The 19,365-nt window shown below is 45.8% G+C and overlaps 1 protein-coding gene across 1 annotated transcript; it reads right to left on the bottom strand.

Moving 5' to 3' along the window:
* Positions 1–13,075: 13,075 nt before the first annotated feature.
* On the bottom strand, positions 13,076–17,205 carry LOC136773300 (uncharacterized). The gene is made up of 5 exons (XM_066726862.1): positions 16,126–17,205; positions 15,824–15,954; positions 15,467–15,710; positions 14,581–15,385; positions 13,076–14,489 (listed from the first exon to the last, which is right to left on the bottom strand). Exons 1-5 carry the CDS (start codon positions 16,910–16,912, stop codon positions 13,232–13,234), a joined length of 3,225 nt encoding a protein of 1,074 aa, XP_066582959.1. The 5' UTR covers positions 16,913–17,205; the 3' UTR covers positions 13,076–13,231.
* Between the last annotated feature and the right edge of the window lie 2,160 nt (positions 17,206–19,365).

Raw genomic sequence — 19,365 nt, 5'->3', positions numbered from 1 at the left:
TTATCGTCACTATCCGTACATGTATTTAAATAATAATGAAAAAATATCAGAGATATATATATTAACAATAAATGTCAATAGCGCAGCTACTCGTTTCTTTATTTCGCTTCTCTTGATATTATATATATATATATATATACATACCATATACCTTCCCTCCCTGCTATTATTATTTCCTCCAAGGAAATTCAGTTTCGAGGTTTTCTGGCTGAGTTTACGGGAGAAGCTGGCGTAATCTGATGAAGTCGAATCGGGCCGCTACTTTTTTCACGCGGTAAGAGCTCGAAGGGAGCAAAAAGGGAAATTGCGGTACTCACGAATGATGAGTTGAAACGAGCGACAACGCCGTCCCTGTTGAAAATTATCTCGCTCACGTGTTTTTGCGCAATTCCGTATATACGTATAGCCTGGAATAAACATACTACGCTGACACCGGAAGCGAATATTTCAACGAAAATCAAACGAAAAGACGCGCAAGGATAATATTGAAAGCTCCGAGCATTCTATTTGCTCGATCGGCTAATAAGTAACAAGCTCCGGGCAAGCGAGATGATTTAATCGACGATGTGAATCACAATATTTTAAAATGATTTTAAGTGATATCCGTGGGGCATTTCCACGTGCCGTGCGACCAACCGGTTCCAATGAGATCAAGTTAATTAAACGCTCGTTAATGTAAAGCAACGAAGCGACGAGTCTAGCAAGAGTTAACAAAGCCAGACGGAGTTTCACTCGTAATCCCGCGCATTAGTCTCAAACATGACAGCAATGAGATTCGACGTAGTGGAATTAATGTTCCTATATATTGCTTACTTTTTTTTTAATTTCAACTGTACTATATATATATATATATATATATATAGCTATTATCTCTCTCTTTCTCCCTCTCAGACATTCAACGATTTCATGAATTCTGATTTCAAAATACGAGTATGTATGCCGGGACGAAAATGGCCCATGGTCCACGGCGTGATTGGTAGGCGGCGAGACAACTTTCACGTTCCGAATCTGCGCGTGGCGTAAAGCACCTGCATCTCTGCTCGGCGAATTTCCTCCCTTTCCAACTGCCCATCGATTTAATAAGCTTGCCGTTCCTCGCAGTCCACCATACACACGCGTAGAAAGTCCCTCCGAGTCCCATTTATTTATATTGACTTTCTAATGCCTTCGTTAAATGTCCGCCTTAATAAATGAACTTTATCACCGGCTTAATAAGAAGCACGGATCAAGATTTCTTTTGCAGCAACGTTTAACGAGCTGGGATTTATAAATTGCGATCGAGTCCATTTTTAATTCTGACTTTATAGCTTTCGATTCGATATTAAATCTTGATTAAGAGAGTCGATCGCGATAATTGATCTGTTAATTTGGAGTCGGGACGAATTTTAGTGGTCTGACAGTCCGATGGTCTCGCTCGCCTCACGAGAAGATGTGGGACGTTCGCAGATGAATCCATCAAGTTTGATCTATAGCATTGCGACTTACCTTATTATGAAAGCGACGTTTGTGCCGAAGATGCAATGGTCAGCTAAAATGAATAAATAAGTGGGATGTCGATGAAGGAGGGGGAGTAACCGTGTTGGCCTGAATCGGAGAGAGCAGAATCACGCAACTCTCAAGTCTCTCCTCGAGTCGTGCAGGTGCTCGCGGAGTGGGAAGGTAAGGTATTATGGAAGGCTGAAGAATGAAGGCAAACTTAAAGAAGGCACGCGCAAAAGGTTCCAAAGCGCGTGCGCGTGAAAGTTTTCTTCCCCCACCTACCCGATCACCGAGCAGCACTATACGTGCCAATGGACGCCGCTTAATTAGAATTAATGCGGTTGCCTGTCATTCGCGGACTAACGTCAGCTCTCCTCCGCGTCAAATCGCATTAAAATTCATACTAGAAACGCAAACGTGTTACCGCGTCTTCCCTGCTCTTATAAATGCAAGTGAATAATAATTCTAAGAAACGAAAGTAAGATCCTCAAAGTTTCATATTGCTACCCCCTGAAAGATCGAGATTGACTTGACTTTTGATGGACGGTCTAATGCGATGGTAAAAGTCGTTGGTCAATGATGGAATGAGAAGGATAAAAAGATGGTATCTGGTATGAGGACGTTCGTCGTTGAAGATCTTTGGGGGAGAGCAAATATGTATCAAGAGGCCCCCAGGACTGGATGCTTTCGGCTCGAAGAAGGCAGGTGTTCGCCAGAGATCGTTCTCTCGCGTTTATGCGAGCACGTGCTTTATTACTCGGTCTCTGCGGGCCCATCTCCCCCCACAGCCGCTCGGTGACTTTGGTGCTCGTCAATCAGTGAGTGCCCTTTCCCCTCGGACAACGTTCTTCCCCCCTCATCTCTTTTTTTCTTATCTCGCCCGTTCCCTTCTCGCGTGACCGCAGGGGTCACGGGTCCCAAGCAGGTGCCCGAAAAATTCCCCAACTCACTGCACTCCGCTGACATTCACTCGTGCACGTTACGTAAATCCACCAAAGATTTCTTTCTCTTCCAGCTCTTATAGCATGTGCACGGATTTCCAATCTACCTTATCAAGATTCGTCTCAATGATCGATGGCTACGCTGAGCGAATGTTTATTGCAAATTAAGTCAAATTGAATATTGCTTCTATGTATATGTTCTGTCATCTGTTTTCACAGAGATTTTCTCCGTGACACTTTCGGAGGGGACTCACCGAGGAGATGAATTTGGGATGGAGAACCATCGAGGATAGGATGAGCGTAGGAATGTCGAAGAGGCTTAATGCGTACACCTGTAATATCGGTGGGATTTATAGCGAAGACCTCTGGCCCCGTCTAACAATCTTCCAATGCGTCGAAGAGCTGGTAGTACGTCGATTATCCAGTCATTTTCCCAGGGCCCGCGAGCCACTCTCTCGATCCCACGAGAGAAAGGAAGACAGGACATTGGAGAGGGGGAACGATGCTGGCTGACTTTGTGGTAGTCTGTCAGAGCTATTACATTCGAACTCTTGTAGCTTGTGGGAGTTTGAGAGAAGGATCTAACCATAAAAACGAGTACTTCATTAAGCATCCTTCTCTTGCAAAGGGAGTTCAATGCTTGGGGAGAATTTCGAAATGCTTAAATAATTATCAAACATATTATGTATATAGGTAAGGCATAAGAAAGACATCGACCTGTCCTCGTAAATCAATCTTCCCCTCCTCCTATATTCTTATCTTTGAAACTTTGACTAGCTTTTTTGTGTTTTCTTTTTTAATTCCCATAGCACGCACGAAGAGGTCACGCTCCGGCAGGTGGCGCGAGTCTCTCGTTTCTCTAGGTGCAGCGAACAGCTATTTACTCGCAGATAATGCACTACGAGGTGAGAACGATGAAACGTAGCGACTAATTGTTGCAGGAGGACTTTGATTTAAGGCTTCGCTTCAGGATCGACCTCGCAGGGATAATGAAAGGATGCCGCACCAAGATTATATTTCCGTGGAGCTTCCACACCCTGATGTCGTTTCTTACACCGAGTCAATCTGATGAATATCTTGCATGCTACTAAAACATAAATATACAATGTTGAAAATCAGTTCTTCAAGGATGACGGTATTGCGAAGATTCGCGCGATTAATAGAAGAATGTAGAGTTTAAAGTGCGACTAATGAGAGCTTCTGAAAAAGAAGAAAGGGATGGGGTGGTTAGAGGGACTCGTAAATCTTGTTAAATATCCACACACTATCCGTTGGTGATCGAAGCAACAGTATATGCTGTGGCATCGAGGTTGAAGGAGAGTAAAGAGAAGCAGCTGCCGTTTACCAGTAGTTGTAATGGGGAAGAGAGTCGTGGGGGAGGGCAATCAGACTTTATCTGGTTTGGCGGGCAGTGCAGTGCCGTCCACATCACGTGCACGCTCCCGCGGAGCCTGTCACGAGTTCCGCTCCCTCATTGTTCCGCCTCGATGGCCCAAGGCCTTCTCCCCCCCCCTCCCTTCCCCCTGCCACTCCTCTCCCTCTCCTCCATCAACCTTTACGTACTGCTCCATTTCTTTCACCTTCCAAGGCTCCTCCAGCCATCCGATGATATCTACATCCCAGCAAAGCTAACCCTTAACAATCTCCTCCCAAGAGAATCCTCCTCACCATCACCACCACCCACTCCTATCAGATCCACCAGAAAGTAAGCTTAAAACGCGTACCTTCGAAAATTAGTATCTCTTACGCTCATCCGTTCCGCTCTGCCTCGAGATCCCCGAGGTAAGAATTTATTCAGGGTGAAAATAGTTTTGTTGCCGAGGGTTTTTTGCCAAGAATATATCCAGTTGGTTTTTGAACGTGGAAGGCCGTACGTCTTGGCGAGATAGGCTCGATCGTAATCGCGCGTGCTGGTGCACCCAGCCGGGCGAAAGGTTAAGGGATCCTCCTCGCATGGCATTCTCCACGCGTTCACCGTAAAGTTCGCGCTCAACCTCCCCCGCTCTCCACTTCATTCCTCTTTCACCAAGAGCAATCTCAAGGCTGAAGTCAGTCTGCCGATATCTATATATATATATATATATATTATATGCTATAGTAGGTATAGCAAAGCGGATCTGTATGGTCCCTTTTATTCGTCACTGCTGCTCTCCGTTAGAAGGCAAAGATATTCTAGGGAAAAAGGTATAAATATTAGAATAATCATTATTGTGCATATCATTCCCCAGTGCATACTTTGAGATTACAAGGTGAAAGTACAGTCCGCTTGATAAACGAAGCTAATTATTCGTTGATGCGGCTGGAGGTCTCAGGCTTAGATTACCTGGTCCCGAAGCTCAACATGATCTTGCATAAATAATTGGGTTTCGTGACAGGAGACAAAACACTCGGTCCTGCAGGTTGGTTCCTAGATCTGCCGGTGATATCTTCACTAAACGAAGCGCCACCCAAGGTGTTAGCCGGCTCGAGATGGCATGGCTCGATAGGCAACGCCATTCTCGCATGGCGCATTAGCCATTTTAAGGCGGGAGATGCGACTTGAAAAATGCCCGATAGGAAATGCGAGATCGTGCCAAGTAGGTGACAACAATACTTTAAAAGCTCGGGGATCCACGGCCCAGCGAGGTGGTCCCCAGACTCCATTTTTCTGCAGTCATTGATATTGCAAGCACTCCCCCCTCCCCTCCCCCTCTTTCCCTTCTTTTCTCTGCAGGATCCAAGATAAATCTTGTGTAAAACTTGCCGTACCAACAAGCTATCCCAAAACAATTTTTGCATCTGCCTCGGTAAATAACTACTGGCAAACCACTTGACTAGCCAAGATTTAGACCGGATAAAACGCCCAGAGAAAGTTAGAGTTTTGGGAGACGAAGAAAAAACCACTCGTACGAGAGTCAATCGAAAGAATTTCAAGGTACGATTTAATCCCCAAAGAAGATTTTCTCGAACGAGCAGCCCGACTTCGTAGAATTCGCCGTTTTTACGAGCGATATTTTTAACGAGTTACTAATCCAGCCGAATGGCATCTATTTTTCATCCTATTATTTATTCCAGTCGAGTTGCTTTTTAAGAGGCCTGATAACCGTTGTCGCAGGAATATTCCTGAAGAGCCGGAGGATACGGTTAACGACCAGTATTCCAGTCTGCGTAATCCGATGAAGTTTTGCGGGGGAGGTGGCTGTGAGTCATGGCAGGTGCTGCTTGAAGAAGAGACGATGAGCGAGAGGAGACCATGCAGCTCTTTCGTGTCAAGAGTGCCTGGTTTTTTTGTCCCATCCAAGCTGGAGCACGCAACAATACTTCCCCACCCACCACCCCTTGCGAGTCTTCTGCCAATATAATAAAGCTTATGTATATATATATATATACATTGACCATAAAAGATGTGCTGCACAATATATTTATAAAACGAGATATACCAAGAGGTGTCCTGCAGCGAATCAATCGCGGGTAATGACAGAAGTACAAATTGGTTCGGTTAAATGGATCAATTATTCCGAGGCGAGGTAGGTAATTTACACATCGTTGCGGAGTACAACGCGATGAAGAAAGAGAGGTGCTATATGCACGCTGGATCATTTGCCAGCGACAAGCATCGAAGCTGCTCATTCAAGGTTATTCGCGCTTGGCAGCCGAGTAAGAGCGAGGTGGTAGCAATTATTTTCGGATTTTTTCTCTCATTAGCCGCACTGAAGAAGCGGCTACGTGGAAGGATGTCTGATGAAGAAGGAGAGGCCGGGGTATGACCCTCCGGGAGCCGGCATCTTGAAAAGCAGGAATCGCATGCCTCTATTCTTAGCCTATGATGGGACAGGTGGCGAGTCCAATGCCGGGAGAGTGCACGCCTCTTCTCTGTCCAGCCTCTTCAACTCTATCCACTCGTCCCGATCGCTACCACTCGCTCTTCTCTTCCTCTTCGTCCACCGATTCTCCTTCCAGCTCTTAAAACTACGTCTTACCTCGCGCCTTATACTACGCTTCAAACAATACCAGCAAACCTTATTAACATTCCTAACTTCTTTGTCTTCCATTTTCCACACACTCGAGACACAGCAAGAAACATTATTTTTCAATAATGGAATTCCCCTTTGTACAGTCTGCGGCTTCTCTGGGAAATATTTACGAGACGATAGAAATGTGTCTTTATATACGAGAACACAGTGACTGAATCGTGCGATTATTTCGGTGGAGGTGTTCACGTTCCTTGCGAGGGAGCGTTCGCTAATCAGAAGCTACGGGGTGGGAGAAGGAGGAAAAGGTGAGATTTGCATAAGAAATGAGCACGTGGAATAACCGCAATTTCGTCGAAGCCTTTACTCCTCGCAGCGTGCCATTTTACGATTGGAGGAATATAACAGCGAAGGATGCAGGACGTATTTTTCCCAATTATCCTCGGAGTACCTGCACCTATATATATATATGCTTGCACAGTACAGAGATTGCGGCGAAAATAGTCGATGCTTGTTTGCCAGGCACTCCCTGCGCGCTTTACCAGGTGGTCCTTTTGTTTGGACTGGAACTAACCTTTTGGCTAGCCCTTTCCACGGAAGCAAGACATCAACCGCGGCTGAGGAGTCTTTGTCAAGATGTGGTCCGTAGACAATTGGATTCACGCCGTTGTCCAAAAGTTGGTCCAACATGCTACAGCTACCATTGTCGAGAGGAGACCTTGTGTATAAATGCTTTATTGTGACGTTCCAGAAATGCTGTCAAACACGGTGACACCCTGCCAAATTGTTTTGCCATGGCCCGTGCGGTCCAACGCATCAATGGGAGTAAATTGGCAGACTTGTAAAGTCCAGTAAAAGTGGACTGTCACGCCAGCCACTTTTCTAAACATTCGGTTAAAACGCTCACCCTGGGGACTGGAATGCATGTGGCGTAGGCGAGCTAGAAATGTACTGTCACGCCAACTCCACGATAAGTTGACAAGCTCTCGATTACGACGACCCTTGGGTAAAGATTCCTGAAATATTCTTCTGGGACAATGAGCATATAATGCCGTTGGCTCGATATATATGCATCATCATCGAATCGTCTCTGTCACTCGGTTATAAATGTTATTCTCGAAGCTTTATTATTTTAATCCTCCGAGATCTTTGTTCATCGATGGTTTGGAGCAATTAATGATTTTCGATAACAGATTTTGACGAGATATCGTGGCTGCAGCAGTAGTGGGCGAAATGGCGAGGAAAGATTGAGGGAAAAGATAGAGACTGGAGGGAGTGGTACGTATACGTTAAGGGGACCCGGGGAGAGATATCCTCCTAGTGACTCGTGTGGGTGGAGGACGTTATCTTCTGGCTGTTCGCCATCGAAACATCGGGTCTCCAATGCCCAGCGTGACTCCGTATTATTTGGCACACCGTTCGAATATACGGGACCCCATGACGCGGCTTCGAGTCGTTAGGCACCATTCAAAAGCACCTTAAGTCGCCATCAAGTAGCTGCTCTTTCGTTCTTCGTCAATGTAAGAATTATAATTTGCCTGCGGCTCTCCGCGGTACGAGAAACTCTCAACTCGCTAAAAATTGCATTAGTCAAAGAGCCAAATAATAAAGGAGCAAGATTTATAATGAATGGGGGTTGCAGAAAAATTTCGGCAACGTGCAAATATCTAAATCGGTGGAGAAGAGTTGGTACAAGCGAGGCATTCATCTTATGGAACTTGAGAGACTCGTCATTATCCGTTGATGAAGAGCGCGATGATGAATAGAGCTTGCTTGGAGAAACAACGCGCCCTTTCAGGCGCCGAGTGTCCAAACGAAAAGTCATCCTCTATGAGAGAGAGTAAAACAGACCCATTGTGGCTTAGGTTGGGTTAGGTCCAGCGGAAATAAACGAGACTAGTACCAACAAGTACATCATTATATCTTCTTCGATTAAAATGCGACTGGCGAAATATTGCTATCCGGTATGTGTGCAGTTTTCCTTTGAATCAGGGACCGTCTGCTAAATTTTTTCCCCGGCTCTCTTTGAGATCTAATACTCGCTTTTGAAATCCAAATGAAATCTCCGCGACTATTTTCGTACCACCTGTGTGTGCTCGGTTATAAAAAAAGAGCCACTGCGTCTTATGTCAGCTAAACAGGGAGGCAGAGATGGAGTGAGTGTGGGCTTCTCACAATGACCAGTGCTTTCTATGCGAGATACGAGTTAGGACCACCGGCAAGGACCGTTTCGACCAGCAAATGCGTTTCGAATTGAAACGGCCAACGCGATGGGGTTTAATTCATCTTCAAATCCCGTGATTCATAGAAGATCCCAGCCATATTCACTAAATAATGGTTCGTCTCTCGATTGCAGCCTCTCTCCACAACGAGCCCACGAGATCGTTGACCATTTTCAAGGATCTCCAATGTACACGCTATATACTCGACAGTTGAAAACATTTTTCCTTTTTTTTTGTATTCATAACGACAGCAGGACGGCGTGACGAATTTCACATTTGTTTGTTGCTTTTATTGCCGTTTTTTCGTTGCCAGCGTTTAATAACGCATTGCCGCGAACGACACACTTATTGCAGTCATCTTTATATAAGTAAAGAAAATAAAGGTGTCGAATGAGACAGGCGAGAAACACTGCAAAAGTTATCATCCATTAGGCGGCGTGAGTATTCAAATTAAGTAAAAGGCCGACAGGCGTCGAGGTGGACCGGTGGCGATCGAGTAACGAGGAGTAATGGTCGAGGATCGGTTTTGCTTAAATCAGGAATCGAGAAGAGTCGTGCATTAAGGCAACATTAATTATTCGAGGAATCTTATTATTCATGGTAGGCGAGATAAGTCGATGCGAGACAGCCGAGCCTCGGGCCCTTCCAATCTCAGGTGAGACTTTACGAGCTCGACGTCTCGTTGTTTATTCGTTCGGCTCGGTTAGAGAAATAAGGAGATTGGGGAGGGGGGGGGGGGGGTTGGACCAGTACGAATAAATGCGTCAATTAAAGGCTCGCTCCTCGCTTCCATCCGCTCGATGTCCCGCATTTGATTAAATCCAAAAGCATCACTAGCAGCTTCTGCGTTCGATTTAGCAAAAGCTCCTCTCGCTTTTTGGGCTTACGAATCAAGAGGGATGGATCAAACTCATCGCGGTTATCCAGCCATATCCCACTCGTTCATCGGTCAAATAGCCTTTCTCTCTTCCGCTCTTTCAGAATTCGCTGTTATCTGGGTAATGAAACCTCCATCCCACCTGCTTTTACCAATGGTTTTCGAGCGAACTCTGCGGGCGAGGAAAAAAGTTGAAAAAACCGGCTAACGGCGTCGTCCGGCTCAAAGAGTGATCTTTCGAGGACGAAAAACAACTGTGCCGAGTCGAAATTCACTCGGGGCTCGTTATTGAAATTAAGCGGCGTGTAATCGTGCAAGGCGCGCGTTGCCATAAACGGGCTGGGAGGCGCGAAATCCGCCGTTTGTGGGACAGCCGCATTACTCTCGGCCATCCTGGCAAGGTGCGAAATCCATATTTGGCAATGCTTCGATAAATCTGCGCGAAGCCGCTTTCTTCCTGCTCGTCCAAGCAGTTTTCCTCTCCCCCTTCTCCTCCCTCTTCATCGTGTATTCTACGAGAAACCAAGATTCACCGCCGTTGCCAATTGCGAGTGCCAATTTCGATTTATAGAATCGCGGTACATATTTAAATTAGAGAAAGCGTTTGCTGGAAATTCATGCACTTTTGCTCCATAAATCTAGCAAGATTTTTATTTTGATACGAGCTGGTTTGATTTATTGATTTACTACCGGGTGAGAAGAATTTTTTTGAAAACTTATTATACACTTTTGTTTATTCTCGTGGCAACATGGAAGTGTAAAGAGAGCGATGGAAAAAGCTGGGAGAAGCTAAGTGGCAAAAGGAGACCACCTAGCGTGTTCACGCTAAATCCTTTCCTTTGCCAAGTACCGAAACGATACAGCCAGATGTCCTCGCGATTTTAGCCAATACTGTATGGAAGTGTCATAATCTCGACACCCCAGCTTTTGCACAGCTGGTCAATTTGTTGGGTGTAGCACTGGCAAATCGCTTGCGATGCTCACTCGACCGAGTAATACCGATAACCAAAGCTTCAATGACATGCGATTGCGAATAGAGGGTAAAAGGTGTTAAACGGGAAATTTTGATGAATGGCTTCTGACACAATAATAAAGCTCTTACCCCCGAGAAACTCTCCTTAGTGTAACCGAGTCTGTGTAAATAACTCTTCTCCATTTTTGTCACATCCCCTAAACTCTTGAAAAACAGAACAGACAGCTTGTTCATAGAGAAATTTTAAATTATATCCTGAGCTTTGTACATTTTCTAAAAAAGTGTAGCTGAGATGCGTTACGTATGAAAATTTTGTTGATTATTCCTCTCTCATAGGGATACTGGCTTGAGAAAAAATTCCGAAAACAAAGTGGTACAATAAAAAATTCGAGTTTTAAAAATGACGGTGTTACAAGAACGTGAATTTTGATTGGCGACGGAGGTCTAGACTTGGAGTCATTCATCCGCAACAGGTTTGACACGTTCTTCTGGAGAATCGAGAGAGTTCCTGGAAATTTCGAGTGTAGTACAAGCAGGCAGTCGGTGCATTGTCGAGTTGAACTTGAAAAGAGCTGATCGCTTCGGAGGCTCGCGGCGGGCACAATGGAGCCGTGCACGGGTGTACCACCGCCTCTGACACGCCTATATAGCCGGGTTATCTGGGCAAATCCTAGCTGCAGCAGAATGAAACGTTAGTGGTGTCAGGGAGCTCATTGAGTGCTACCGAGCAATTCCTTCGTGGCATTGACTGTCAACGACACTTGGCATTCTGAATTGGCAGGAAGCTCGCGCCGCTTAACTCCTCTTTCAACGAGATTATCATCGCCTGGCACCTCTCTAGCCCACTCCGAGCGACGAACGTCGTCTCGACTTCATTCTCGCATTGTACCAAACTGCAGCAACCATCCCCCCCCTCCTCCTCTCTCCCTCAGCGATTTATCGAAATCTCAACCCGTTCTCCTTCCCTTCACTCTAGCATTACTTCAAGTGAGTCTACTGACCTCGCTACTGCCGCCACTAGTGCCACTAGTCCACAGCCTTTCAATACACACTACCGTTACTCTATCCTACAACTTCGACTCTATATCAAAGCTTATTGTATATATTATATACATATTTTATACGATAGAATTTGTCAACCTCTATAATCCTCTGACTCGCTTTTCGAATTGACAAATTGGTGGAAAAAAAAGATGTTAACTCCAGAATGGAATCTCCAGGAAAGATATTTTTCCTCCAGGAAGAATGGTAAGACGAATGATTTCATTTTTAAAAGAAAAGCAAATAAATCTTGATGAGTGTAACGTAATTGTGTTTCCGGGATGATATTCGAATCCAAACAGTTCCATTCATCCAAGATTAACACACTTCCGTGCCACTTGAGGTAAGCAGTGTTTGCCCAGAAGACGCTCAGTGAAGTGTAATAGGGCTCTAATGGGCAGAGAGCCAAGCGAGTCTACTTACCACGAGTTCTCAACATTTAGCACCTCGGAATACTAGAATAAACGGGCATATAATCGTACTCAGCCTACGAACTGGAATAACATCGAACGGTAAAAATATTTGGAGCTAACCAAATTAGTACGTTTATACGTTACTTTTTGCTCTTACCAATTGACGCATGCGCATTCTCTCTGTGTGCAAGTAGAGCGTTGCCCAAGAATATCGATCTTGCAAAGCTCCGTCAACGAACTGGTGAAAGCGTGAAGCATGAATGAGCGAGAGTAAAAAATAGGTATTGGAAAAGTCTCGTTAACTTGTTGAAAACGGAAGATTTTATCGAGCAGATTTAGTTGGGTTATTTGGCAATCATGTAAAGGTAATCGTGACAATGAGACTGAACGAACGGAGTTTGCTGAAATATTTCGTCTTTCGAATGGATCTCGATCTTGGATAAACAATCGAAAGAGATAAGTGTATATTTACAATGACGAATGTGCTTGTTCGTATAAAGTAATCGATTCTATGCAATTCCACGAAGTCCTCGAAGAGTGTGGGAGCGGATGTGTTAACGAGCTGCTTGTTACAGATACCATCGAACAGGCTTTCGTGAGCATTCACGAATTATAATTGGGCCGTAATTAATGACACTTTGGATATTGACAGGTTGCAAACCCCCTCCGAGGAACTCTGCCATTCCACCCCGCCGTACCTTCCCGTTTATTTCTGGGCTTAATTACCCAAAGTGTTACGGCATAATCGCAGTCACGGTTCGGGTAGATCCGAAGATACGACATAGCGGCCAGCAGTGTTCTGCATCGATCCTGCATTTTCGGACCCCGGCTACCTGCGCTCGGTAAACGACGCTTAATTGTCCCTGTGACATGTTCAATTATGCCACGAGGTCTACCCGACATTTACGTGCTCCCCTTACTTCCATCTCATTTTTAAGAGACGAGAACACCAAATCCTCAGCCCCCTCTCAACCTACAAAATGATCCATGCTTACCGTAAATTTGTTGAGATGGCACAATCGGATCCGGTGGAAGGGATTAATCTTATACGAAAAACGCGTAGAGGATAAAGCAGACCAGAGACGTACTCGACCAAAGTTGTATAGGTATGCTATATATAAATATATATATATATATATATATATACAGTATAGGATTGAGAAACCTTGATGTTCCATGGAAAAGATTTATTTCTCATTAAAAAGCGCGACGCACGTTACAATGTGCTTCGACGAGGGACAACGATCATAACTATTGTATAATATGGTGTATACTCGCCTAAAATTGATTGATATCGGTAAATGACTTAATAAATTCCGTTAATATCACAACACATTATTTCCCAACTTGATCTCCATGCTTCGTCTCGCGCCATTTCTGGCCGGACGAACGCAGGGAATCGCCGGCATTTATGGAGCGTTTCACATTGGCTCGGTACTCGTCCTCGTAAGCCCGGAGATACAAGTTTTTGAGGAAGATTTGATTATCGAGCTCCGACGGTGGCAGGAATCTCTTTGAACGGCTCTGCTGATGCGCCTCCAACTCTTCCAAGGTCAACTTTGACGAAAGATCGTTAGCCCGGGGGTCCGGAGTTTCTTGCTGCTGCTTGGTTGACTTCTCCGAGGACATGAGCTTTCTCTTCTGGAACGAGGCACTCTGGTCCACGGGAGTGTTCCTTATGCGTTTGCTGCGATGCTTCGGTAGATCGCCGGTATCCTTGGACGTATCCTTCGGGTGGACCTCGTTATCCAGCGTAGCCACTTCCGGCCTGGAGGTCGTCGTCGCAGTCAGATTATTCTGAACGTACGTGGTCGTGACGCTCGAAAATGTAGCCGTCACCGTTTCCAAACTAGACTCTTCCGTGCTGTTCAGTTTGTCCTCTATGATATGTTTGAAGAACTCGTACATTTCACCCACTGTGAAGGACGTCCCGTTCTTCACAGCGAGCTTATCAATTTTCATACGTTTTATCAGCTCCTCGGTAGCGTTTCGTGCTTCGAGCATCGACAACTTTTCAGCAACGTAGCTGTTCACGAATTCATAGAAACCCTTGTAATAGTTCTTCTTGTGCTTCTTCTTGTCCTTGTTCTTCTTAACTTTGTCTTGCCGCGGTTGGCCCTTCTTCTTTTGATCCCTCTCTTTCCTCTTCAAATTCTTCTCGTTCCATCGCAAAGATTTATTGTAAAACCTCATTATTTTCTCGAACTCCCTCTTCAACTTGGTGAACTCTCGCTGATTCCTCACCTCGAAACCCGCGTGAGTCCTGCCCGAATTATTCCTTCTCGATTCCGTCAAATCGACATGGAAGAAATTCTTACTCATCACGTTCAATAATTCGTGCATACTGTTGTTCGTACTATTTTTCGATTGTTTCGCGTCGATTCGCTGAAGCTTTCTGTATACTACCCTGAAGAAATCGATTATCCTGTCGTCCTGCGTATGCGATTTGTTCCCATGGGCAACATTCTTCTTCCAGTCAGACTCGGTTGTATTACCAAACTTTTTAGAATCAGTCTTATGCTTGTGCTCGTGCTCCTTTAAATCGTGATGCAGCAGCTTCTTTCCGATTTTCCTGAAGAATTCGATAAACTTCCTATTTGGACAAAAAAAGCAAATACTCTAGGGTATTCCCTGTGTTTGTGGTTTAGAAATAAAACGACGAAGAAAAGTAATGGTAATATTACCTGTAACTAACAGCGGAGTCTTCTGCAGCATCAACGGATCTGCGCCTCCTGCTCCATCTCAGCCTCGGGTGTTGGCCCAAAATGCATTTGGGTAATTCCCTGGGACTCCAACTACCACTGATGCAAGTGGCTCCCGCAGGTCCTTCGTCCAGGACGTATCCCTTATCGCAGTCGTACATTATCTGCTTGTTGTTTAGCACTTTCTTCACGTATGGCCTGTAGTCGTAGACACCCATATTACCGACGAGAAAAACCTTGCCATTTTTGATGTCGCCAGGATAAGGACAGAAGAGCTGGATACAGTAGGGTATATCACCAGTCCAGTTCCCGTAACTACACTCCACGGACTCGGAAATGTTGAAAGGTCCTCCTCCAATAAGTTTAAATCCGTCCTTGCACTTGAACACAGCCTTCATTCCATGGTCAGTCTTGGGAGCTATGACCATACCATTCTTAGGGGCTTTAGGCATCTGCTTGCAGCGAGCCGGGGAACAACTAGGCACGATGGACCAGGTACCATTATTGCAAAGAACCGGTGTGCTGTTCGCGGTGAATTCATAATTTTGCACACAAGAGACCAGAAGCTGCTCGCCATGCTCCACAACGGTAACATTGTTAATGTGATCCCTCTCGTGGCTGGCTACCGTGATATTTCCGTACTCGATCTGGGGTACCACGCAGGGTGCCAGGCATTGGGGCAAGGGGTAACGCCATTTTCCATCCACCTGACACACCGACGAAGTGTTCCCCTCCAATTTCATGTGATCGTTGCAACGATAAATTATGCTCGCCCCCAGTTTGGATCCTGATGCGTGAAGAAACACCAGGTATAACGACATTTCGTCCGGACAATTTTAATTCGCAGATCAACAGAGTTTTCTCTTACCTGATTCAATATTCTCGATCCAGCCATTGTACAGAACTCCAGGCGAACCACAATCAATCTCCACGCAGCTCGGTGTTTTCCCCGACCACTTTCTGTCGGCGCCGCATCGTCTCGTTAAGGATCCTCCCACCGAAATGTATCCGTAATGACAATCGTAGGATACTATGGAATTGTACGCGAGGGACGTGTAAACCGCCTTGCCGTTTTCAGGATTGTCGGGTATCGGGCACTCCACTTCTGTAACCTAAACCAGTTCGATTGCCATGAGGACGACGCGTGGAACTCGAATCTCTCAGCGTCTCATTCTCTTGCACTCTCTTTTCCAATTCTCTTTCCTCGATATCATCCTCAAATTACCTGCACACATTGCGGAGACTCTTTCGGCATCCAAGTACCATCGCCCAAGCATATCTTTTCCGCCCTACCGACCAGCTCGAAACCATCGGCACAGTGATACGAAACGCGACAATCGTAAGTATAACATTCACCTTTAAAAAATAAAAAGAAAGCATTGTAAACGTGTTAATGGAATGGAGAGAAAGAGATATAGAGACAGATAGATATAGATAGATAGATAGATAGATAGATAGATAGAGAGTGAGAGAGAAAGAAGGATCATTGAGAATGACACAGAGAGAATGTTTGTTTTTATGGTATACCAGCGTGCCAGCCGTTGGCAATATCAGCGGGGGAGCCGCAGCTCTGTGGTTCGCAAGAGATGTCAGGCCCGAACCAGCTTGCTTTGCCATCCATCAAGAGACACTTGGCTTTACGGATTCCGGTAGTGACGTATCCGTGATTGCAGAAGTACTGGACCATACTCTCGAGATCAAAAGTAGTTTGTTCGGCAAGCGCGTTGTGTCGAGCGTTTTTGATCTTTGGCGGCTGAACGCAAAACGAGTCCGGATCCTTCTTGCAGGACGGAGTGGTACCGGTCCAGTGGCCGTCGGCTCTGCAGGTTCTCTCCGCGAGGCCGACAGTGTAATATTGAGGATCGCAGGTGTAATGCGCCCTGTCCCCGAAGAATCTACCCGTAACGGCCAACACGCCATGCTGTACGTCGGTCAATTCCGGACACTCCCGCTCCGGTTTGATGCAGGACATTCCGCAGGCACCGTCGCACCGACACTTCTTCTTCTTGCTCTTGCAATCCTCGTCGGTGGAACATTTTCTGAGACACTTTTGACCAAGCAGCTCCGCCTGTTCCTCGTCCCTCGGACATATTGCCGACGGCGAGTTTCTCGGGTTCTTGTAGATCCTACCGTCATCATCGACTTCTGGCTTGTGGTACCGGTCGTCCTCATCGTCGTCATCCTCGTCAGTGTCATCCCAGTCGTCGTCGTCGTCGTCCTCGTCGTCGACCGCTGCCTGCTGACGTAGCTTCGACTCTGACGACAAAAATTGGCAACACAGTAGCAAGAGCAACGCCAATGCACTCGGTCTCATCCTGATGATCAGCCTCTTTTCTCCCTCGAGCTTCTCTCTATCTGTCTTTTCCTCGATTTCTCCTTGCCAGGAGAGACACTTTACATGTCAAACGGATCTCGGTGTTGCGACGCGCGATCAAAATGGTCCATCGAGCTACAGCGAAACTTCAAGGTTCGAGGCTCATCTCGGACGGATCAGCTCTTTTCCTATCCGTCCCTCTCGCGAATCCTCGATAACTTTGACCGCACACGGAGAGCTGCCTTCCGCGTCCCTTTTCCCCTGATTGTGCTACGCTTCCGCGTTCCCCGGAATCTCTCTGGGATGGGTCGCGCAAGTCTCTCTGCGCACCCTGTTCAATACATCTCGAGCTGTCCCATCATCCGGCAGATGGCGGCAATCGTGCGAGCGCACAAGCGCAATCCGACCATAGCAACCCCCTGGCTTGCTCCAGTTTCCATCTCGTCACCGTGTCGAACCTGGGTCGCTGCACCCGACCCGGCGATGCCTTTCAACTCTCTCTCTCTCTCTCTCTCTCTGTCATCCATATAATATAACTATTATATAATATAGCTGCGCGACGCACGGCAAAAAGCATAATCTCTATATGTACATAGCATTATTTATGTAAGTAAATGTATATAGTAAAGAGAGAAACGTAAGGATAGCGAGGAAGAGACGGGCAGTACGATGAGAAAGCGAATCGGTTTACTGCTTAAAAATTTCATGCAAAACGATTCTTTTATATTCTTATATATAGAGTATATACAGATCTGTTTTTATTTATGAGACGAGGAGCGTTGCTTTAATGGAAAACTGTCGCGACTAGTTAGAAGCTGGTTGTGCTAGAGTTCGCTAGGGAGAGGTGTGTTTCAATTTGCAGCGCGCGCATGGTGATTTACATGATAAAGTAGCAATTTGCAGCGGGAGAATGAGTGAAAAATGCTCGAGAGTATTCGCGTGGGTAGCTCCGGTCGGAGGATCAATTTTCATCGGACAAAAGTCGAATCTGCTGCTTGTTAGCTACCAGCGAGGTAATCCTCGATTCTCGAAGCAGCATCGTCGTCGTCGGGTAAGCTCTGCCATTGTCTTCCTAACGATCACGATCAATCGGTTGGGTTCAATGACCCCTCGCCACTCATCGTAGGCGATCCTAGTTGCGATCTGAGTTATTATATCGATTACGGTATATGTGCAATATTCTCGCTCGTCTCTCCTCGATGTCTTCATTTGTCTTGAAGCGAGCCAACTCCCTCGGGACAAGTTTTTCAGCTCGAATGCGTAAAATTGGTAAGAAAATTGTTGCACGGAGAAGACGATAAGAGCAGGGAGAACAAATCCGTTTGAGAGGTCTTCACTGTTAGGTATATATAGATGTCAATGGTTTTATCGGATATAGGAGGAAGTAATGGCAATTCGACTATGCTCGACGTTTAAAGGCAAACGAGAAAATTGGCCAAAGGGATCGTAGGCGGCTAGTACATTTTGAGCATGGCCTCTCACCCCACGACCATCCACTTGGTCCAACAGCTTTAAGCACTCTCAAGAATCGCGCGCACCCACGTCGTCACCTACTCGTGAAGAGCTTCTCCGACTCGATTCTCTTTTCTTCTTTTATTTCGAGACAAGAATTGGAGAGGACGAGAGAGATGGAATCTCCCGAGATTCTTTGTCTCTCGCATGCACGTCCATTTGACGGATGCACCAGCTAAATCGCAGCTCCTTTTCATGAGTGATCGTCGTGAGTTGCATTTGGACTGATGCGCAACACACTAACAGAGAGAGAGAGAGAGAGAGAGAGGACTTTGTGTGCTGCTGGCATCCAATTCAGAAGCAATTGAATTCACAATTCCGGCCATTACGAGTGTCGGAAAAGGATTACGGATTGTGCGCTGGCCGTGCGTGCCCCATCTGCAGCCGCGCTCGTAGATTATTCCAAAGGGACAGCCATGAATATCGTCGCGTACGTATATTTATGTATATATGATATACATACCCACTATAGCCTACCACCGTATTCCGTAATCTTATATGAAATGTGAATTGAGAATTCTCAGGGCGCCATTATTACCGTGAGACTCTGACTTTTTACTTTGATCAATCATAAATCCTTAACGAGCGTTTGCCCATTCAATCGGCTGATTTAAGTCCGATATTTGAATAAAGCGATTTAATATTTCGAATGGCATGTGTCTGACGTATCCGATGGTAACCTATCTTATCTTCTTTTATATCCTGTATCACATGTATATATAGGTACGTGTATATATATCTTTCTGAATATTTTCTTTTCTTCGCTCGCTAAACCTGAATGAAATTTATCGAACAACCGTCCAGTGAATAAACGCGCTAATAAGAGGCGAAGCGAGGAAATAAATTTATCGGTCCCTGCGCGCGTTGACTCGGCAAAGTTCGGAGCTCCCTCGAACGCGAAGCAGCGCGGCACCGTGATCTCACGGTGAAAGTTTCGCGTT

The sequence above is a fragment of the Prorops nasuta genome, unplaced genomic scaffold (assembly GCF_024137725.1).
Source record: "Prorops nasuta isolate Cenicafe-Biocafe unplaced genomic scaffold, Cenicafe_Pnas_1.2 PNAS00005, whole genome shotgun sequence".
Classification (NCBI taxonomy): domain Eukaryota; kingdom Metazoa; phylum Arthropoda; class Insecta; order Hymenoptera; family Bethylidae; genus Prorops; species Prorops nasuta.
This window is presented reverse-complemented; position numbering and strand designations above follow the sequence as displayed.